This window comes from Crassostrea angulata, chromosome 2 (genome assembly GCF_025612915.1).
Source record: "Crassostrea angulata isolate pt1a10 chromosome 2, ASM2561291v2, whole genome shotgun sequence".
Classification (NCBI taxonomy): Eukaryota; Metazoa; Mollusca; class Bivalvia; order Ostreida; family Ostreidae; genus Magallana; species Magallana angulata.
In genome coordinates this window covers 78983373-79001498 of record NC_069112.1, presented here as the reverse complement: position 1 = coordinate 79001498, position 18126 = coordinate 78983373, and the positions used below count along the sequence as shown (strand labels likewise).

Genomic DNA, 18126 nt, shown 5'->3' with positions numbered 1-18126 from the left:
CATATTCTATCTTCACTCTCCTAAGAAATATAATGTGAATTGTTTCGCATGTAATCAAATATTGTTTGTCATCACGAAACAAAAGTAAGTACACGTACTCAGTTGAAACTTATATTTGTTATTTTATACTATTTCTCATAAGAAATCATTAATACACGTAGATATGAACAGAATATAACGCGCATTTCCAATGAAAATTAACCTGTATTATTATTATCTTTTCTGAGTTTAGTCATGCTGATATGATATTAAAGAAACATAATCAAAAAGATCCCGTTAGCGTGAATATAGTGCGCAAGCGCAAAATTGTAAAATATAAAAAATCCAGATAATTTCAAGGGACTTTTTAAAGGAATTGTTATTGATTATTAATTAGCGAAGCTGAGAACTGAGAAACAATAAAAGCAAATTGGTAATCTTCACGTACCAATGACGTTCAGAATATATAAAACAAAAACAGTATTCTTCCGATTTATCGGTATTTATGACCAAAAAGTCAAGTCTATTTTTTTAATATAGTAGTATAGATGTGATAAAATCACGTTACCTTTCACGATTCTGTGTTAAAATTACTTTTGTCTAATCTATTAAAACTTTGTCACCTGACCATAATCACGACATTAAGCCGTGCAAGAGAAGATACATTTATATGATAATAATTTAATTCTGGTTGTAACGCGCTTTCTGATTGGCTAAAAGAATATTTATTTATATGATAAAAAGAAAAAGATTAAAATGTCATTTAATTGAGCAACACATACCTATTTGATTTCAGTGATTGGTTAGAGAGGGAAAAAAGAGAAGGGGAATATATCTGTAAAATACTTAATATCCGACATAATTTTAATTAGAAATACTAATTAGAAATATGTTCTAGTTTAAATTTACACTGCGGTACAGTGCTAGTTAGTTCCATGTACAATGGCGTACAGTGGGTTACAGTGCTGGCCAGTAGAAATGTACAGTTGAACAGTCAATGTACAATAACTGTCAGACATAGTAAATCGATTTTTGGGAATATTAGTGAATTTTAAATTTAGTAGTGTTATTTCTCTCGCGGTATAGATAAACGGTTATTTGCATGGCAATTAGAAGTTGGAGTCCTATTTGCTTTTCGCTATTCACTATTCGAATAGCAAATAGAATTCTGTGGTTGGTTCGCTATTCAAATAACCGTAGCAATGCTAAAAACGTATATTCAAAATTCCATATAAACTTCCTTTTTTAATAAAAAAAAAAGTTACAGAGAAAAAAAATATTACTTTCTGATCTGACATTAACATTGGCATGATTAGCTAACCTGACAAAAAGGTAAGACGCTCATCATCTATCGCGCCATCGTTAGTTCGTAATCACATCATCGTCATCGTGCCATTGCACCATCGCGCTATTAACTGTATTGCAAATGTCCCATTGAAAAGAGAAAGCGTGCCAGGTACTGAATATATGAGGATATTTCTAAATCATTGACATACGACAGTTTAGATGCGAAACTGTTGCCTTTATTTTCACTTTCGATTTTAATATGAAAAAAGGGGGGGGGGCAGAACATGGAATCTCACTCGAAGGGAACGTTTATGATTAAAAAAAAATGAATAATGCAGCAAATCCTATCGTAATTTATGGGAGTCGCCCAGGATTGGAGAGGTTAATGGGACCTACGTAAATGAAAAATGTGAATAAGCAACAGTACTTCAAAATCCCTTGAGATCGGCCCTTGTTATTCTAATAAATGTTTTATGTAAGTTGTAAATTTTTCATTACTCAATATCTGAAATGAGTCCTGGCCAAGTCTTTCTACATGTAAACCAGTTGAATCTAATATAAAAAATCCACCAAATAAAAATCCAGAAACGCAATCAGTATCTGCTTCACCTTTCCTCAACAGATAGAAAAAGGAGTTTTGGAAGCAATGTATATTTTAAAAAGATAAACGTCATTGTAACATTGGACCCACAAATGAACATGTAATTTTTACAATCTCCATGAAACACCACTTATATTTAAAAATACGATTCAGCTATTGTGCAAATTGTAAACATTGCATTGAGGATTTTTAGAAACTATTTTTTTTTATAGCAAAAGTATATTGTGGTACTTTTTAAACTCTTAGGGTTAAAATCAATAAGAAACCATTACACATTAGGAGACAACCGTAAAGGTTCATCTGGCTAGTGCATAACATATTGAGGATTAAAAAAAACTATGTCTTTGCTAAAAACGTCATTTTAGCATCTAGTTGACCCCAGGGATGAAAATTTATATCCTTAAAAATGGAAATCAAAAATGGAAACATTATATTTACCGCACATTAATAATACTGGAGACCTTTTATACTGACCTTCCTCCGGAAGCAAGTTCTTATCGACACAAGTGTGAAAAATCAGTAAAGGAATAAACACATGCATTTATAAATATACCCTTTTAGAGGAAGAAGGAAGATATTATTTTTCTTTACTTTAAAAGTCTCAGTATCAACCTACACTGTTATAGCAGTTTTGGAGGAAATAAAAGGATGGTCAAGTTGCCGCCTTTGAAAGTCTTGTTTATCATCAAATGTGGACTGCTTTCTTTTGTTCACAGTGAGTGTCATTTGCTCCTTAACAACTATACACATGTTAATTTCTAAAAATAACTATTGTTACACGGCCGTTATTATATGGGTTCAATAAGTACGCACTAAATGGTATTGGTAAAATTGTGTAACACTTAACTACTTTAGAAACATTAGACAATTGTACATAGTTAAATTAACTGCCATGTGGTGAGCAGTTTTGTTTCACATATTTACTTTTATGTTTACTTTTACGTTAAAAAACATAGATTACTCTTTAATTTGTTTTTTTTTCTGTTGCTTATGCCACTTACAATATGCATTTTAGGTCAAAATGTACAAATATCAACCAGGTTCATGTCGGGAAACGTAATATTTACATGGACGCCGTCAAACTATTCCGCCTATTACATCCTCATTACCAGAGACACAACAAGGGATAGAAGCTGGACCAGTGTTTCTGATACACAGTACACTGTGAGGGATGTATTACTGTATGACAACATCACTATCAACGTAAGAACACCTGGATCAGCTACTGACAACACAATGACATACAATGGTATTGTTTAAACATTTATATTTAATGATTTCATGTCTATGTCTTCAAAATGAATCATCTGTTAACAAAGTATTTTGTAAAATAAATAGACATAAACAAGGTCATTATGTAATCATTGCTTTCAAATTGGAGACTTTGCATTCGTTTTAATTTTGATGTTTTTACAGAGTGTTGGATACTTACTCATCAAACGTCATATCAAGTCCTACATTTTTCATGAACAACAAATAGTTTAAACTGTATCTATAACAATAATTTATATGCATTTGTCTGAAATCAGTTGCTGACACCAGACTGACATACAATGGTAATTTCTAACATTAATATTTAATGATTTCATGTAAATTCCATGAAAGTGGATTATTTGTTTACAAAGTATTTTAAGAAATGAATAAACATATACCAGATAAAAGTTTTTGCTTTCAAATGCCATTGAATAGGTTGTATTCATTTTAATTTTTAATGTTTTAACAGAATGTTGGGTACCAACTTATTAAACGCGTCAAAATTATGAAAACCTGTATTTTTATGAACAACAAAATAGTTTAAAATGTATTTCTAAAAAAAAAAATTCATTTGTCTGAATACATGTATATCTATTACACACGATTTTTAAACTGAAAACAAATAATGCTATGGAATTTGTATTTTATTTATATTTTAATTAATTATTTTGAATTTTCAGTTACTCTCAGCTATAAGCCTAAAATACATATCTATGAGCACTAATAATTAGTCTCAATTTACTACAGAATTCATGACAGATACTTTGAACTCATTAGAATAAGTGGTATTCGTGGATAGCCTTCGCCCAAAGAATGAATTTTTTGACGAAACCTATAATACAAGATTTCGTATTTTTCGTATTCCCAGTGAAACTGAACACCGACGCATCCACGAAATTACATCTCTGCAAATAAGCAAAAAACCCACATCCCATGTAAATAGCCCCACCGAAAAATAAATAATACATTTTTTTTCAACGTAGTATTATACATTGAATGATTTAAAAACGAGGACATTATTTTTGTGGAACCCAAACCCTAGCAATTAGCAACAGAAATAGCTAAAAAAAATATTGTAAAGTGCACCTCGAGTAAACGTATAATGCATAGGAAAAAAATGTCATAGTTTGAACCGTATATTATAAACCTCACACCATTCAAAACAACCACGTGATATAACACTTGAACAATCAAACAAGATTAAAAGAGAAATCACAGAATACACTTGCTTTATCTTAAAAGTATAATATATTTGAATATCGAGATTTTCAAATAATTATGATCTTGAATATCAAATATCCCATTTTTATTGAATTATTCATTTAAAAAAGTAAAACACATTGTGTTTTATTTCTCTGCTTTAAAAAACAAATGGTACAGTTAAATATAAATGATTTGCTGCCGTTGTAATAAAAAATAAACTTGGGGCAAAAAACTTGTATGAAAAGGGTTATATTTAAAGTCGTTAACATGCTATGTTGTAAAAAGGTCTAACCTTCGCACGCATAAATTGTAGGTAATACAATCCTTCCTGTGTAAAAAACGTTTCTTAACATCAACAATATTATGCACATGACTACTATTGAAGTCATAAGAAAACATTCATCCCTCTCTTACTTCTCATCTTTGACAATATCTGTAACTAGGTTGTTTATAAATTTTCGGTAATAATGTGTTTTCTTAACGCATGGAAATCTCTAATGAATGAAAATGAATAATACTCCCCCCCCCCGGAAAAAAAAAACACAAACAAACAAAACAAACAAAACAAACCAAAAACAAAACAAAACCACCACCCCACCCCCCCCCCCCCTAAAAAAAAAAAACCCACAAAATCTCCATTTTGAAAAATCTTCCATAGAAAAAAAACTACTCAGGGTTGGAATTCTTATCGTGATATTTAACATTCATTAAACTAAAAGATGATTGAAATAGTACTTCTGGATAGTACATTTTTACCTGTCTTAATATTTGTTCATGGAAGAAGTTTGTCGTGTAATGTTACCCCAAGTTATCTTTCTCAAATTGAATGCATAGTATTCATACATTCATAACATTTATTTGCATTTTTTTTCAGTCTTCAAAATTAAAACCAAGGTAGGACACACAGTGAATCTATCATGGACAGCGGCGTACTTTCCATCAGCCGGACAATATAATGCCTACCACACATACAGAGAAAACAGAACTATATTCAGTGTTAGAAGCAGTGGAGTCAGCTATGGAGGATATGATCAGTCGACAAAGTACACATACCTCACCAGACCGTTTGCTTCCATTAACATCATGTTTGCGATAAGGGACATAACTTTGGATGACGCTGGATATTACAATGGTGGAACGTTGGCTGAAGCTGCTTGGTCAGGAGGGGGTGTTATACTGATTGTACACAGTGAGATGTGTCTTTGTTATGCATTATTGCAAATATTTCTTAGAATTCAGGGTTTTGGGCTACGATCTGATTGGACAAAGGTCAGTCAAAACATTACGTAGAAACTTTTCTGGAGTTTACCTCTATTAAACGCCCTAATGTACTTCGCTGGATTAGTATACAAATTATAACTTTGTTCGGTAATTCAGCAGTTTGAGATTTTTTGGAGTTTTCACTAACCTTGTATAACCGATACCGTTCGATTTGTGTTTTTTTCTTTGGATCACAAAATTTAATAAATCTAATGATAAAAATTATCTAACAAAATATAGTTGTTTTGATTTTCCCGGTTAGTTGTAGTTTTTAAAAAAAATGTCTTTGGGTCTTATTTTACATAAATTAATTTTGTGTCAATTTTCTACAATTATTATAAACAGTCCCGGCCGGGAATAGGTAAAATTTAGACAAAGTATCAGGCAATTGCAAAAAGCCAAAATTTAACATACTAGATTGAAACAAATAATTCAAACTCATAATATTTGGAACTTATTCGAGGAAACAATTTCAAATTCAAATTTTCAAGACCCCGTCTTTCAGTACTCTCAGTACTTTGATCGTTATATGGAGTTTTGAAAGTTGACATTTTGTTATTGTCATTTTTTTTTTATCCATACCACAAAATAAAAAACAAAACAATACAAAACAAACAAATAACACATTGTTGTTTTTGTTTGTTTGTTATTTTATATACATTGGTTGCAAATTTTAGCAATGAAATTGCTCCAAACTATCTCCCAAGATATATTTGTTTTCAGAATTTTTGTTTATATCAATTAGATTTATAAAAATACTTTAATCTTTATTTTAGACAAACCTTCGAAGCCAAAGATAACAGGAGACTTTAACGTTGAGGCCAATAGCTACATTACACTGACGTGTTCTAGTCAATCCACCTCAGCCCCTGACTACTACTCCAAGCTCGTCACCTTGTCCTACACCTGGTTGGTCAACGACACAAGGATAAGTGGAGAAACCAGAGAAACCCTGAGATTATATGTTACAAGAAATTTTAAGTACAACAGATACACGAGTACAGCGAGAGAAAAAGATCTTGAGTCTGACAGGAGTGACCCAGTACAGATAAACCCTCTGTGTATGTATGATCGTATGAAATGTAATTAAGATTGGTGTAACTAAAACTGTTTGTAATATATTAGAAGAGGCATGGTTCTTTTTTGTTACTTAGCAGTTTGAACAGTAAAAAGGGGAACAAAACAGAAACATTAAATCATCTATTGTCTGTGGTTGACTAAGTAACACAACTTCTTAAACTGTAAGATTGACTCATAACTATGTGTTCAACATCCCTCAACACTATTTTTCATTATACGACGACAAATGTTGTACTACATACAACGAACTGCTTGGCCTTTTAAACGTTATTACTTCAAATTAAGAAAAAGACAAAGTAATCGTTCAATTAAATATTCAAAAACATGTGTTTTTACCTGTTCAAATGTGCATGATTATAATTTAAGGCATATCATAGTTTGAGTAAAGTCGCTAAATAACTTAATTTCGAGGAATGATACATTCTGCCATCCCCATTCACCAGCATTTGTAACCACGTCACAATGAAATGAATGTCCAAGACACGTATATTACAAGGAATAATACTGCGTAAAACATCCTTGAATTGAAATCTAGTTTGTACAAACTGATACCCGTTGATCAAAAAGTGATATACCGATCGTTATGCAAATATGTATTTTCAATGTTTATAGCTATAAAAAAAATGGCTCTTGAAAAATCGGACAGTCAAGACATAGCTATAAATAATAAATTTTTAAAATAAATATTCATATGACAATGGAAAAATATTAACATTAAAATCATCTACAAAAATCAATGCTTCTTCATTTACATATATCTTTTTAGACGGACCGGACATATTGATTATCACTCCACAACCTACTCTGAACATCAATGACAAATTAACAGTAAGGGAAGGGGAGACCATTGGTCCCTTTGTTTGTACAGCGGATTGCAATCCACCGTGTAATATAACGTGGAGAGTAAAAACATCCGATGGATTCAGTGATGCTCGTTCAGAGATGGGGACGTTAATGCAACAGGTAGTACAGAGGGATATGCGATTATTCCGATGCCAAGCAAATCGGGGAAATAAGACATCAAAACAAGGATTTGAGCTTGATGTCCAATGTAAGTATTTTACTAGGACATGAACGTTTTACAATTTTGTTGTTATCATTCTCAAATGTCCCTTTGCATTGGTTGTGTCCATTTCAATATATACCGGGTACCTCGTGGATTTGTATACAGTTTTGGGGAGAAAGAGGGTGATCCTTAAACATGATAATATTAATACACTAATCAAACATTGCAATATTTTCGTTTAAGGTGATATAACACATCGTCACAAAATGGCTGACAAAATGACGACATTTCATTTTATTTAAAAGATTTTATCGAAAGCAACATGTAACTTGCTTCATAGCCGAGTCGATAACGTGTCGGGCTTTTGATCCGTACATCCCGAGTTCGAATTCCACAGGGACCTTTGCTATTACTTATTGTACTGAGGTTTTTAGATTTTATTTTCTTATACGCAAACTGCAATTTTTTGCTTATTTGACATTTGTACAGTTTGTTAATTATCATATCTTTCATAATAAAATAATTTAATAATATCCTATTTGTTAAATTGAGCAATGTTTTTCCCAGTTGTGTTATTCCATCTTAAGATTTGAATGATTGGTTAGAACACAAATAAAATGATAACCATGTGCATATAAATTAAAGTAAAATATCAAAGGTATATACTTAACTGGCTTGATTAAAGATTTTAGTACATATGCATATAACTGAATAATGACCTTTACAAAAAAAGTATATATACTAAACCTAATTCTTGATAAAGATAAAGACGTGCAAAATAGATTTGGAGATCATTAAGAATATATATAGTTTATAACAAAAAATGCAATGATCTTCACAAATAAGATGAATATGTAGAGGATAGCACTTTAATCAAACCCAAAACAGGAACTAATTAATGTCAAGTTTAGAAATAGAGCTGCCCACTCTCTGATGAGCGTTTTATCACACAGCCTTTTTATATACAATGTATGAGAACTGTAACTGTATTAAAATAATCACAAAACGTGGTAAGTTTTTGTTATGGCAAATATATTGTTCCGACTTGTTTTCAGATGGATATTATCATTTTTTTTTAAATTAAGTTTGAAAGATTTTAAAGATCTATATAATTTTTTAATTGTAAAGAGTTCGTACTTTATGCTTTTAAATGTTTGCGTGAATGAGTTTTAGCTCTTCAGGGTGAGAAAAAGTCAGATAAAAAATTGCAGAAAGAAACATTTGAGTGATAGCGTTCCAAAAGGTGTTAGGCATATGCTATACTCCCGGGATTAGTTTGTCTGTTAGTGAACAAGCTCTAACTATGAAAACAAAAACTATATTCAGCCTCATGAACTTCAAAAACGAAAAAATTAAACAACAATATTGAAAGAAAACAACAAAAAGATTTCTTGATTGCTGAAATATATCATTTATAAATATTTTGTTTGAAACATTTTATTGATAAGAGAACATTAAATTGTCAAGAACCCAAACCTGTTTCTCTTAATCGTCATTGACGTGGAATGCTTTACTATTTATAACAAAAAAATCCACATACAAATACAGGAAACAAAAATATTAGTGATAACGATTCAAGGGGTTAATAGCGTATTTTATGATTGTCTTAATAGTGTTAACATGAGTGAACACACTTTAGATATGGAGAATACTATGCTACCTATTGAATTTCGAAAAGGAATTATTTCAACAAAAGTACGATAAAACAAAAACTTGGCTGACGTAAATTATTCCATCGTTTTTCTTTTTAGATTTAGATGATACTCTCTTGTATATCAATGGCGAAATGATAAGTAATATCGAGTTGAATGAAAACGCGCAAATGAGAATATCGTGTCACGTGGATGGAAATCCCACCCCCACAATACGTCTCAGAAGGGGTCAGGGATACACTGAACTCGAACAGAGACAGGGGACATGGCTGAACTACACTATAGACATGGCTCAGTGTACCGACACAGACACATATAGATGTAGAGGGACATCTACAGGATTCAGCAACACAGATAAAGTGATAAACATCAACGTTCTATGTAAGAATCAGGTCCAGTTGTTTTCAACGTCTTAACTAGCTAGTATACAAATAAAAAGATAGTTGTTGAGAAATAGAGGAATAGGATATGAAGGCTTGTCAAAAATACTATTTTCTCAAAGATAGGTATAATCATGTTCGTTTATTTTGAAGAAAAAAAAAACATTAAAGACAAGGAGTCAACATATATTAGTTAACAAATATAACATTTTAAATTCGCAGCTATTTTAAGGCTGTGGGAAGCTAAATATATATCGAAAAATAATACTATTTTAATTATCGAAAAATACTTTAACCAAGCGAGTTTCTTTAAACTTGTATTACATAAATTAACAGTGACATCCAACACTATATTTGATATATTTTTGTGACGTCATATATTTTTCTGAAGCATGTGACGGGTGTATTCTAATACGGTAAAAAATCTATAAAAATCGCATCGGCGCAAGTGAATAATGTCATTAAATGAAAATTATTTTTATGAAAAATCCGTCGATAAGTAATGTATTTTGCAGTTCTTGCTGGGGGTTCATATACATATTTCGTTTATTTGAAATATTGTCAAAACATTTCGAACCGCCATCGAAATTAGACACATTTTTACCTTTTAGGCTCGTTTTACACAAAATCGGGTTAATCGGTAGGTTTTCCCCAGCAAGATTCACATTGGTACTTATTTTCTCTCCCGATAGATTGTTTCTATCTTTCACTTGCACCAAGCCATTTTTATATGCATATACATATCACCATTCATTAGATTACACGTAGCAGGGGAAGTCTCAAAACCATTAGTTTATGAATAGTTATTTACCTATTACAAAGCTTTAAAACTGTTGATTTTTTAGTACTCCATATCGGTGATATTGAATTTAGTAGCACTAGTATTTATAACATTGTATATGTAAAGGAATGAAGCGGTTTTAAATTATGCACAATGAATATCACTTATTACGTTACGATACATTCCCTAAGAACGATCGAAAGAAATGCAGAACGTGACGTCAAAGTTAACTATGACGTCATATCTTATGAAGTACAGACAAGTGACTTTATACATATCGCTGTGAAATTAATCGGGCAGCCTTAACATAGCCGCGTTCATGTCACGTAATTTCATTTGCATATAAAAATCATTAAAAACTAATAATGCTTACAACACAATTGATAATATGGAAGGTACATGTATATGAAATATTTGTATTAATTGCATTTTGCAGGTAACACCAGATTTGATAAAGCCGGTAGTTTCAAATCCACATATGGGTCAAAAAGTGGAACGGATACCACAATACATGTTGCTGTTCCAATCATTGCTTACCCTCCTCCACAATCATCTGACTTCAAGTGGGACGGTCCTGTGCCAGTGCCTGTGACGTCAACTATTTCTACAGGAGATGTGTCATACAAACACGTGATCGAAAGCTTCATCCCCGTGAAGGATCATACTTATTTTGGAAACTACACACTGTCATACAAAGAACAAACAGTCACTAGAATCACAATCAACGCTGAAGGTTACTTTCAATTATAAATTAAATATGATCGCGGATGCTTTTTTCATGGTTTTGTTTTTGTTTTTTTTAGGTGGGGGGGGTTTACTTTTCGTGTATATAGTATAGTTTCATGTATAATTTGCTAAGTTGTTAAATATTGTCTTCGTAAGCGTTGTTTATGTAAATATCGTCAAGGGTAATAAATGACAAGACATTGAGAATATCGTGTCACGTGGATGGTAACCCCGCCCCCACTTTACGCCTTGTTAGGGGTCATGCATACACTAAACGCCATAAGATACAGGGGCCATTGCTGAACTACACCATACCCACGGTTCGATGAGCCCACACAGACACGTATAGATGTAGTGGGACATCTACAGGACTCAACAACACAAAAACAGAGTGGATTGGATGAAACAGTAGATGTTGCTGTTCCGATCATTGCTTACCCTCCTCCTTGCTATGGGACGGTCATGTCCCAGTATCTGTTAGGACAACTGTCCCCAAAGGAGACGTGTCCTACAATCACGTGCTTGAAAGCGCCATCCCACGTTATGAATCATATTCATTTTGAAACTTCACACTGTCATACAATGGACAAACAATCACTACAATCACAATCATATTTGAAGGATACATTTGTTTACCTTTTAAGATATGATTGATGAAGTTTAGAATTAGGGACATTTTTATAAATAAATTGAAAAGGATACGTTTCTTAACTTTCGTTATTTTAAACGGAATAAAAACATAGCTAATTTAAGTTTAACAATACGTTATCTATTTATTGTCCTGTTTGTTAAAACTAAAACGGGATATTCCTGTGTCAACGGCTACGCAAACTTGACCTGGATATCAGGGTTTAATGGGGGATCTCCACAATTCTTTATAGTATCCATAAAAACCGAATCTACTTGGGAAGTAATTGGAAAAGTATCAGATCCAGGAGAGGGATGCCTTGTCCATTTCGACTTGGGATTTATGACCCGGGGTCAGGAATTTTGGTTTCGTTTAAAAAGCTGTAACAAACTCAACTGTTCCCAAACATCTCTAAAATATAAAATAATAGTCGAAGGTACATCTTTTTTTAAATTATTTGTGTGTACATACAATGAAATGATATTGATATGACTTCTTTGAAATAAACGTGTTATTTCTGTTTTGAACGAACAGAAATACCCTTAAAATAAAAAAAAAAATGATTGAGTGGAACGGAGTAAATTTTTTTAAAGCCTTATCAAAACAAAGTGGAACATCTAGTCATTATTGCTTATTAATTTTCCAGTCTCAAACAATTGATTATAGACCAATATCATGCTGAACTTGCCTAGAGAATGTTGGTATTTGAAATAATTAATTTCTTTCTAGTTTATTATATGCGAAAATCAAAATTTTGGTTTCTTTTGTCAGATAACCTTTTGGAAAATTCAAGTATGGATTCATCAGGTGCGTTTAAGTATAGCATAAAACAAACAAAACAAAAACCACGAAGAAAAATAATTTCTTAAAATTTTATATTTACAATTTAGTCGCTGTATTTTGTATTTTCAGGAGAAGTGGCATCGAGATCATGTTTTATTGCAATCTCCCTGGTTTCTATTCTCCTGGGACTGACGTGGTTTATGGTGGCAGTGTTTTTTGTATATAACAGACGATGTCGCAATGTTAATCAGAATAGTAAACATGGCGAAGAAAGCACCCAACTTCAAACTCAAAACATGACACAACATTACGATGACGTACAGGGTACAGTTGTAGACCAACTCGAAGCGCAAAATATGACACAACATTACGATGATGTACAGGGTAGGGTTGATGAAGGAAACTACACGGACCTAAAGGAAGGCAGGACAGTTGCAGAGGGAGATTACACCGAACTAGGTCAATGTGACCCAGAAACTCCTTACGAGAAGTTAAAGGAATGAATAGCGACGAAAAGGAGAAAGAATTCAAGAGAAGGTTACATACGTGACATACTTTATGGCGAGATATACACAATGTCTTGGTTATGTAATTGAAGCAAAAAATGATTATATTTTTTCCCCATTAATTCCTGTGTAAATATTCGACCCCTCTCCCGAAGTAATTGAATGACATAAATTTACATGAAGAAGCCTGCACAGACGATTCCGCTTTTTTCAACAACAATTTTATTTTGTTTTTTGTTGTTTGTTTTTTTTTAAATCAACAATTTTTTTAAAACTTCTTAATCATTTTTCCTAAGAGAAAAAAAAATAGCTCTTTATTTCTAAGAAATTTGGATTTTCTTTACGCAATAATATATTGTGCAAAATTTGGTTGAGATATGAGGTTCTGAAGAAGATTAAAAACAAATAAATCGTACATACGTAAGGAGGGGGGGGGGGGTTGAGCTGGTGGGTGGGCAAAATGAAATACAGACAAACGGACACAGGACAAAAAGTTATTAAAAAGCTTAAGCTTTCATTTTTGGTGAGCTAAAAAATGTGTAAAATACATACATACTTTGGCTACATTTACCAACAAATGCACAATTATCTATTTTAGTTTGAGTCAGCGCTTTTTATACATCCATCAATCATTATATTTGTGTTCATTTTTGTCTTTGCCTTAATGGCTTCTAATTCATTATTTGTTTTATTATTTTCTTCAATTTTTAATTACAGACCATATTTCTCATTTTTTTTTAAAGTTTATCACATTTTCCCATTTTTTTGAATTTTCAAACTCTGTCTTGAAAAAGCGTCGAAGACAATACGTACAATCGTGTAATTTACCTAATATCTAAGATAAAAAAATAAATAGTTTTTTAATGCAAACTAAAGTCGAACTATGTAATCCTTTTATATATAATAATTCAACATAAAATGTTTCTTTTAGTAAGTTGCAAAAATGATGAGCCAACTGTTTGTTAGTTTTAACAAGTTTGTACATATTACTTGTCTAAATCTAATGATTTCGTGAATAATGATTTTCTCGTCGAGAATCTTTCAAGCTTGAACAGTAACTATTAAAACCTATATATAATGTCAAGACTCATTTGGTTTGTGCATATAACATATATCCCTATTGTTTTCAATGATCTGCATATTTAATTTTACGATCATGTTGCTTTACAGATTTGGTCTCTGTGCCTAGTCAGCAAATGACAATTTAGTCATTCGTATTCTTTTTTTTACAATTACTTTTATCATTGCATGTTTAATTGTATTTAAAAAGACATCGTAAAATTACATGCGAATGTATCAAAATACAAATGTGGCAATACAAAAATAAAAATCCTAAAGCTATCAAAACTTATTGTTTAGTTTCTGTTTTTAACAAAATTCATGTAGATGAGTAGGATAACTAATTTATAAAGTACGCGTGTATTTGAATAATATCACATGAATTATTGTTTAAGAAAGTGAGAATTTTTACAAATATTTGCAAATGGTAGGAACAAAAAAAAATGACATATAATCACACGTTTAGTTTGTCGCTTCTGGTCTGTATGCCAGGAATCACTATTATAAACATATTAACGTCGTTACAAATTCATTATAACAAACAAGCTAAACAAGTGTATAGATGGAACATTGCAAAAAATAAATGAGCAATTTATCAAGTCGAATAGACTGTTTAAAAAAACCCACACATAACGAGGGTATATACACATCATACACAAATTAAATATCACTTGTTAGTGTGAATTGTTCGTAACCTAAAACTTCGGAATATATATGTGTACTACGTGGGAAAATATTTTTTTTTGTGAGGTAGAGGATGCTTTTTACTTGCTTTATTTATTAAAAAAACTGTTTGCATCGCTTGAACATGAATTATTTAATTACGGTATCTCTTTAAATGAGTTTCTTTAAAATTGTCATAAAATCAATTGTATCTACTTTTATCATTTAATATTTATTCCTTTGATGAGATATCGGCGCTTCTGATTGGTCGAAAAATTTCTTTGATACCTGTATCAAAAAAAAAAAATTGCTGGAATTACTTTTCTCAACTGTTCTGATCTAACTATATTTATAGAACGGGAATTTCCAAAACAAACACTATCTACAAAATGTAAAGTTGTGTCTGTTTTATTGTCAGCAAACAAAAAACAACTTTCTAAACATAAAAAACTTGAAAGTTTAACCTTCAAAAATAAACAAAACACATTATCTAATTCACGAAATAGAAAATTAAGCGTCTTCTCACGATTTCGTCTGCTTTAGATCAATCAATATTTACAGCGAGGCTGGCTGTTCCTTTTCCAGGAATACTGTAACGAACATATAGGCCGATACACTTTCACGGTAACACTGCTGTTCAAATTTGGTAACGTTTATTTTTAATTTACACACGTAACTTTACATGATCGGTCATCAGAATAAGCATCGTAAATAAAAGCTATGAGCAATGCATCAACTCCTTCGGCGCATTCCAAACGGCAGATATATCATTTAAGTACATCAGTGGCTATCTAGTTACCACAACGTTTACAAAAGTCGCCTATACATACTATTCTTTGTCGACTTATAAACTATTTTCGTCCACAATCGCCTCTCCTTGGATGGCCATGTCCAGTTGCATATTCCAGCGATCTCACATGAAAACTAGTTTTATTACGAGTTTTTCTGCACAGTGAATAATATCACAAGCTATCGCATGTATTTTCCTATCGTGTTCAATTCGGCCGGTTCAGATTTTAACTCACTATTTGTGTTTAATCCATTAAATTTAGTTTAATTTCAGTTTAAGGCGCATCCATTTTGAATATTGTTGCTGTATGTTTTATTAAATGATAAGAAATGAAGATAATAATTTTTCTATTGATCGACGTATCAAAGAAAAAATTGACCGGAAAAGTTTTTCATCGATGCGCTACGCGCATTGATGAAGTTTTCCGGCCATTTATTTCTTTGATACGTCGATCAATAGAAAAATTATTATCTTCATTTCTTAAATCATACGTAAGTTGGTATACTGCTCGAATTTATGATTTCTTAAGAATAGGGAACACGATGGATTGTATCAAAATTAAAATCCTGGTTTTAACGAAATTATTAAGAATGTCACTGACCAGTTCCTTATTGTATTGTAATTCATCATCCGGTAATAAAGAAAAAGATTCACATTTATGCGTTGATATTGATCACTCTCCTTCAATGATAAAACACATTTTTTTTTTGGTTAAACAATTCAACAAATAATAACGTACATACCATGCTTTACAAGTGGATATACATTGTGAAAACACAAATTCTGCAATAGTACTACACATTCACATGTCTTAATATTGATTACTCTCATTCAAGGATAACACAGTAAGTGTTTTTGTTAAACAGTTCAACAAATAATAATGTACATTTCAAGTTTAACAAGTAGCTATACATTGGGAATGCACGAGCTTATCTTTAGTTTGTAACAAAAAAAGTTTCGGAAAGCTAATACTATGTTATATACCATAATCAAAAATACAGATACTCATAATGATGTAGCATAGTGTCCATTTGTATCTTTCCAATATGTCTTGCATTGCACAAGAAAGCTTATTCATAAACGGCATGTGTTAGACAAACATATAAATGGCATGTTGTAAAATGTAGTTTCCTCTCTCATTTTAATAGAATATCGTCAATATAATAATATACAATAGTAAACTTTTATACCTTTTTAGATTATAAGATGACAAAAACAAAAATTAATGTAATTTTTGGGAGTTGATTTTAATCAACTCTCTTATGCAGTTACATGCACTCTTGCAAACCGAAACTGAAACAATGTTTGGACATAAGCACAAATCATCACCGCTGACAAGACTTAGTTCTTGAAAATAATAGACAAATTCGATGTAATGTATGCTGAAGCATTGTTTTTTAAAGAAACTTATCTATAAACATTTTGAAATTAGTCAGATTTTATATAATACGAACAATTTAGATATGTTTGTAGTCCTATGTATTCTTACGCCAGAGTTTAATAAACAACCAGACGCTCGGCTGTCTCCGTAAATCTCCGACAAGCAGAGAGGCTCTTTTGCCAATCGCAACTTCTCGGGCCTTTCGGCAAACTCGGAGACAATGTGTTTTTTCGAGCTTGCTGGAAAGGTCCGAGAAACTGCGATTGGCTCTCTTGCTTCAGTACTTTGAATTTTACAGGTTAAGATATGGAACAGTGTATTAACAACACGTACGTAACAACATCGCACATGTAATATAGAAACCATTTTTCATATAATGCAGGGAACATAACGAGTATTATATTTCAACCTTGCAATTGAGAAAAATACGTTAGCAAATATCAACAAAATGAGTGTATATTTAAAAAAAACGATTAACACATTTAAGACCTCTACATGCAGGCATTAAAGTGTAGATGTTAATATTTTGAAATATACTCTTGACTACATGTATCTGTATTTACTAGTAAAACATTGATACGGGCCTATCAAAACGTTTTAGATACGTTAATCTCAATTGTAGGCAAAATCATCTATATAAAATTATCAAAATGGGATTGCTTTTATTGATAACAAATTTCATAACATTATTATTTTAACGGACAGACACTCAGGCAGACGGACAGACATACAAACAAACAAATGATCAGACTAGAAAACAGACAGACTAATTATATAAATTATATAACAATGATCACAAAGATGGAAACAGTATATTTACCACACATTAATAACACTGGAGAACTTTTATATTGACCTTCGTCCGGAAGCAAGTTCTTAGCGTAATAAGTGTGATAAAATCAGTTAAGGAATAAACACATGCATTTATAAATATATATCCATTTAGAGGAAGAAGGAAGATATATATATATATGTTTTTACTTTTAAAGTCTCAGTATCAACCTACACAGTTATAGCAGTTTTGTAGGAGATAACAGGATGGTCAAATTGCCCTTTTTGAAAGTCTTGTTTATCATCAAATGTGGACTGCTTTCTTTTGTTCACAGT

The 18126-nt window shown here is 31.7% G+C and overlaps 1 protein-coding gene and 1 pseudogene across 1 annotated transcript; both read left to right on the top strand.

Annotated features, from left to right (window-relative positions):
• Positions 1-2409: 2409 nt before the first annotated feature.
• LOC128170991 (carcinoembryonic antigen-related cell adhesion molecule 5-like) lies at positions 2410-13548 on the top strand. The gene is made up of 9 exons (XM_052836752.1): positions 2410-2582; positions 2883-3116; positions 5199-5513; positions 6361-6645; positions 7431-7715; positions 9422-9703; positions 10920-11216; positions 12609-12644; positions 12750-13548. The coding sequence occupies exons 1-9, from the start codon at positions 2516-2518 to the stop codon at positions 13121-13123; spliced, it is 2175 nt and encodes a 724-aa protein (XP_052692712.1). The 5' UTR covers positions 2410-2515; the 3' UTR covers positions 13124-13548.
• A 4460-nt stretch (positions 13549-18008) lies between these two features.
• The window catches only part of LOC128170995 (carcinoembryonic antigen-related cell adhesion molecule 5-like), a 31921-nt pseudogene continuing 31803 nt past the window's right edge, over positions 18009-18126 (top strand).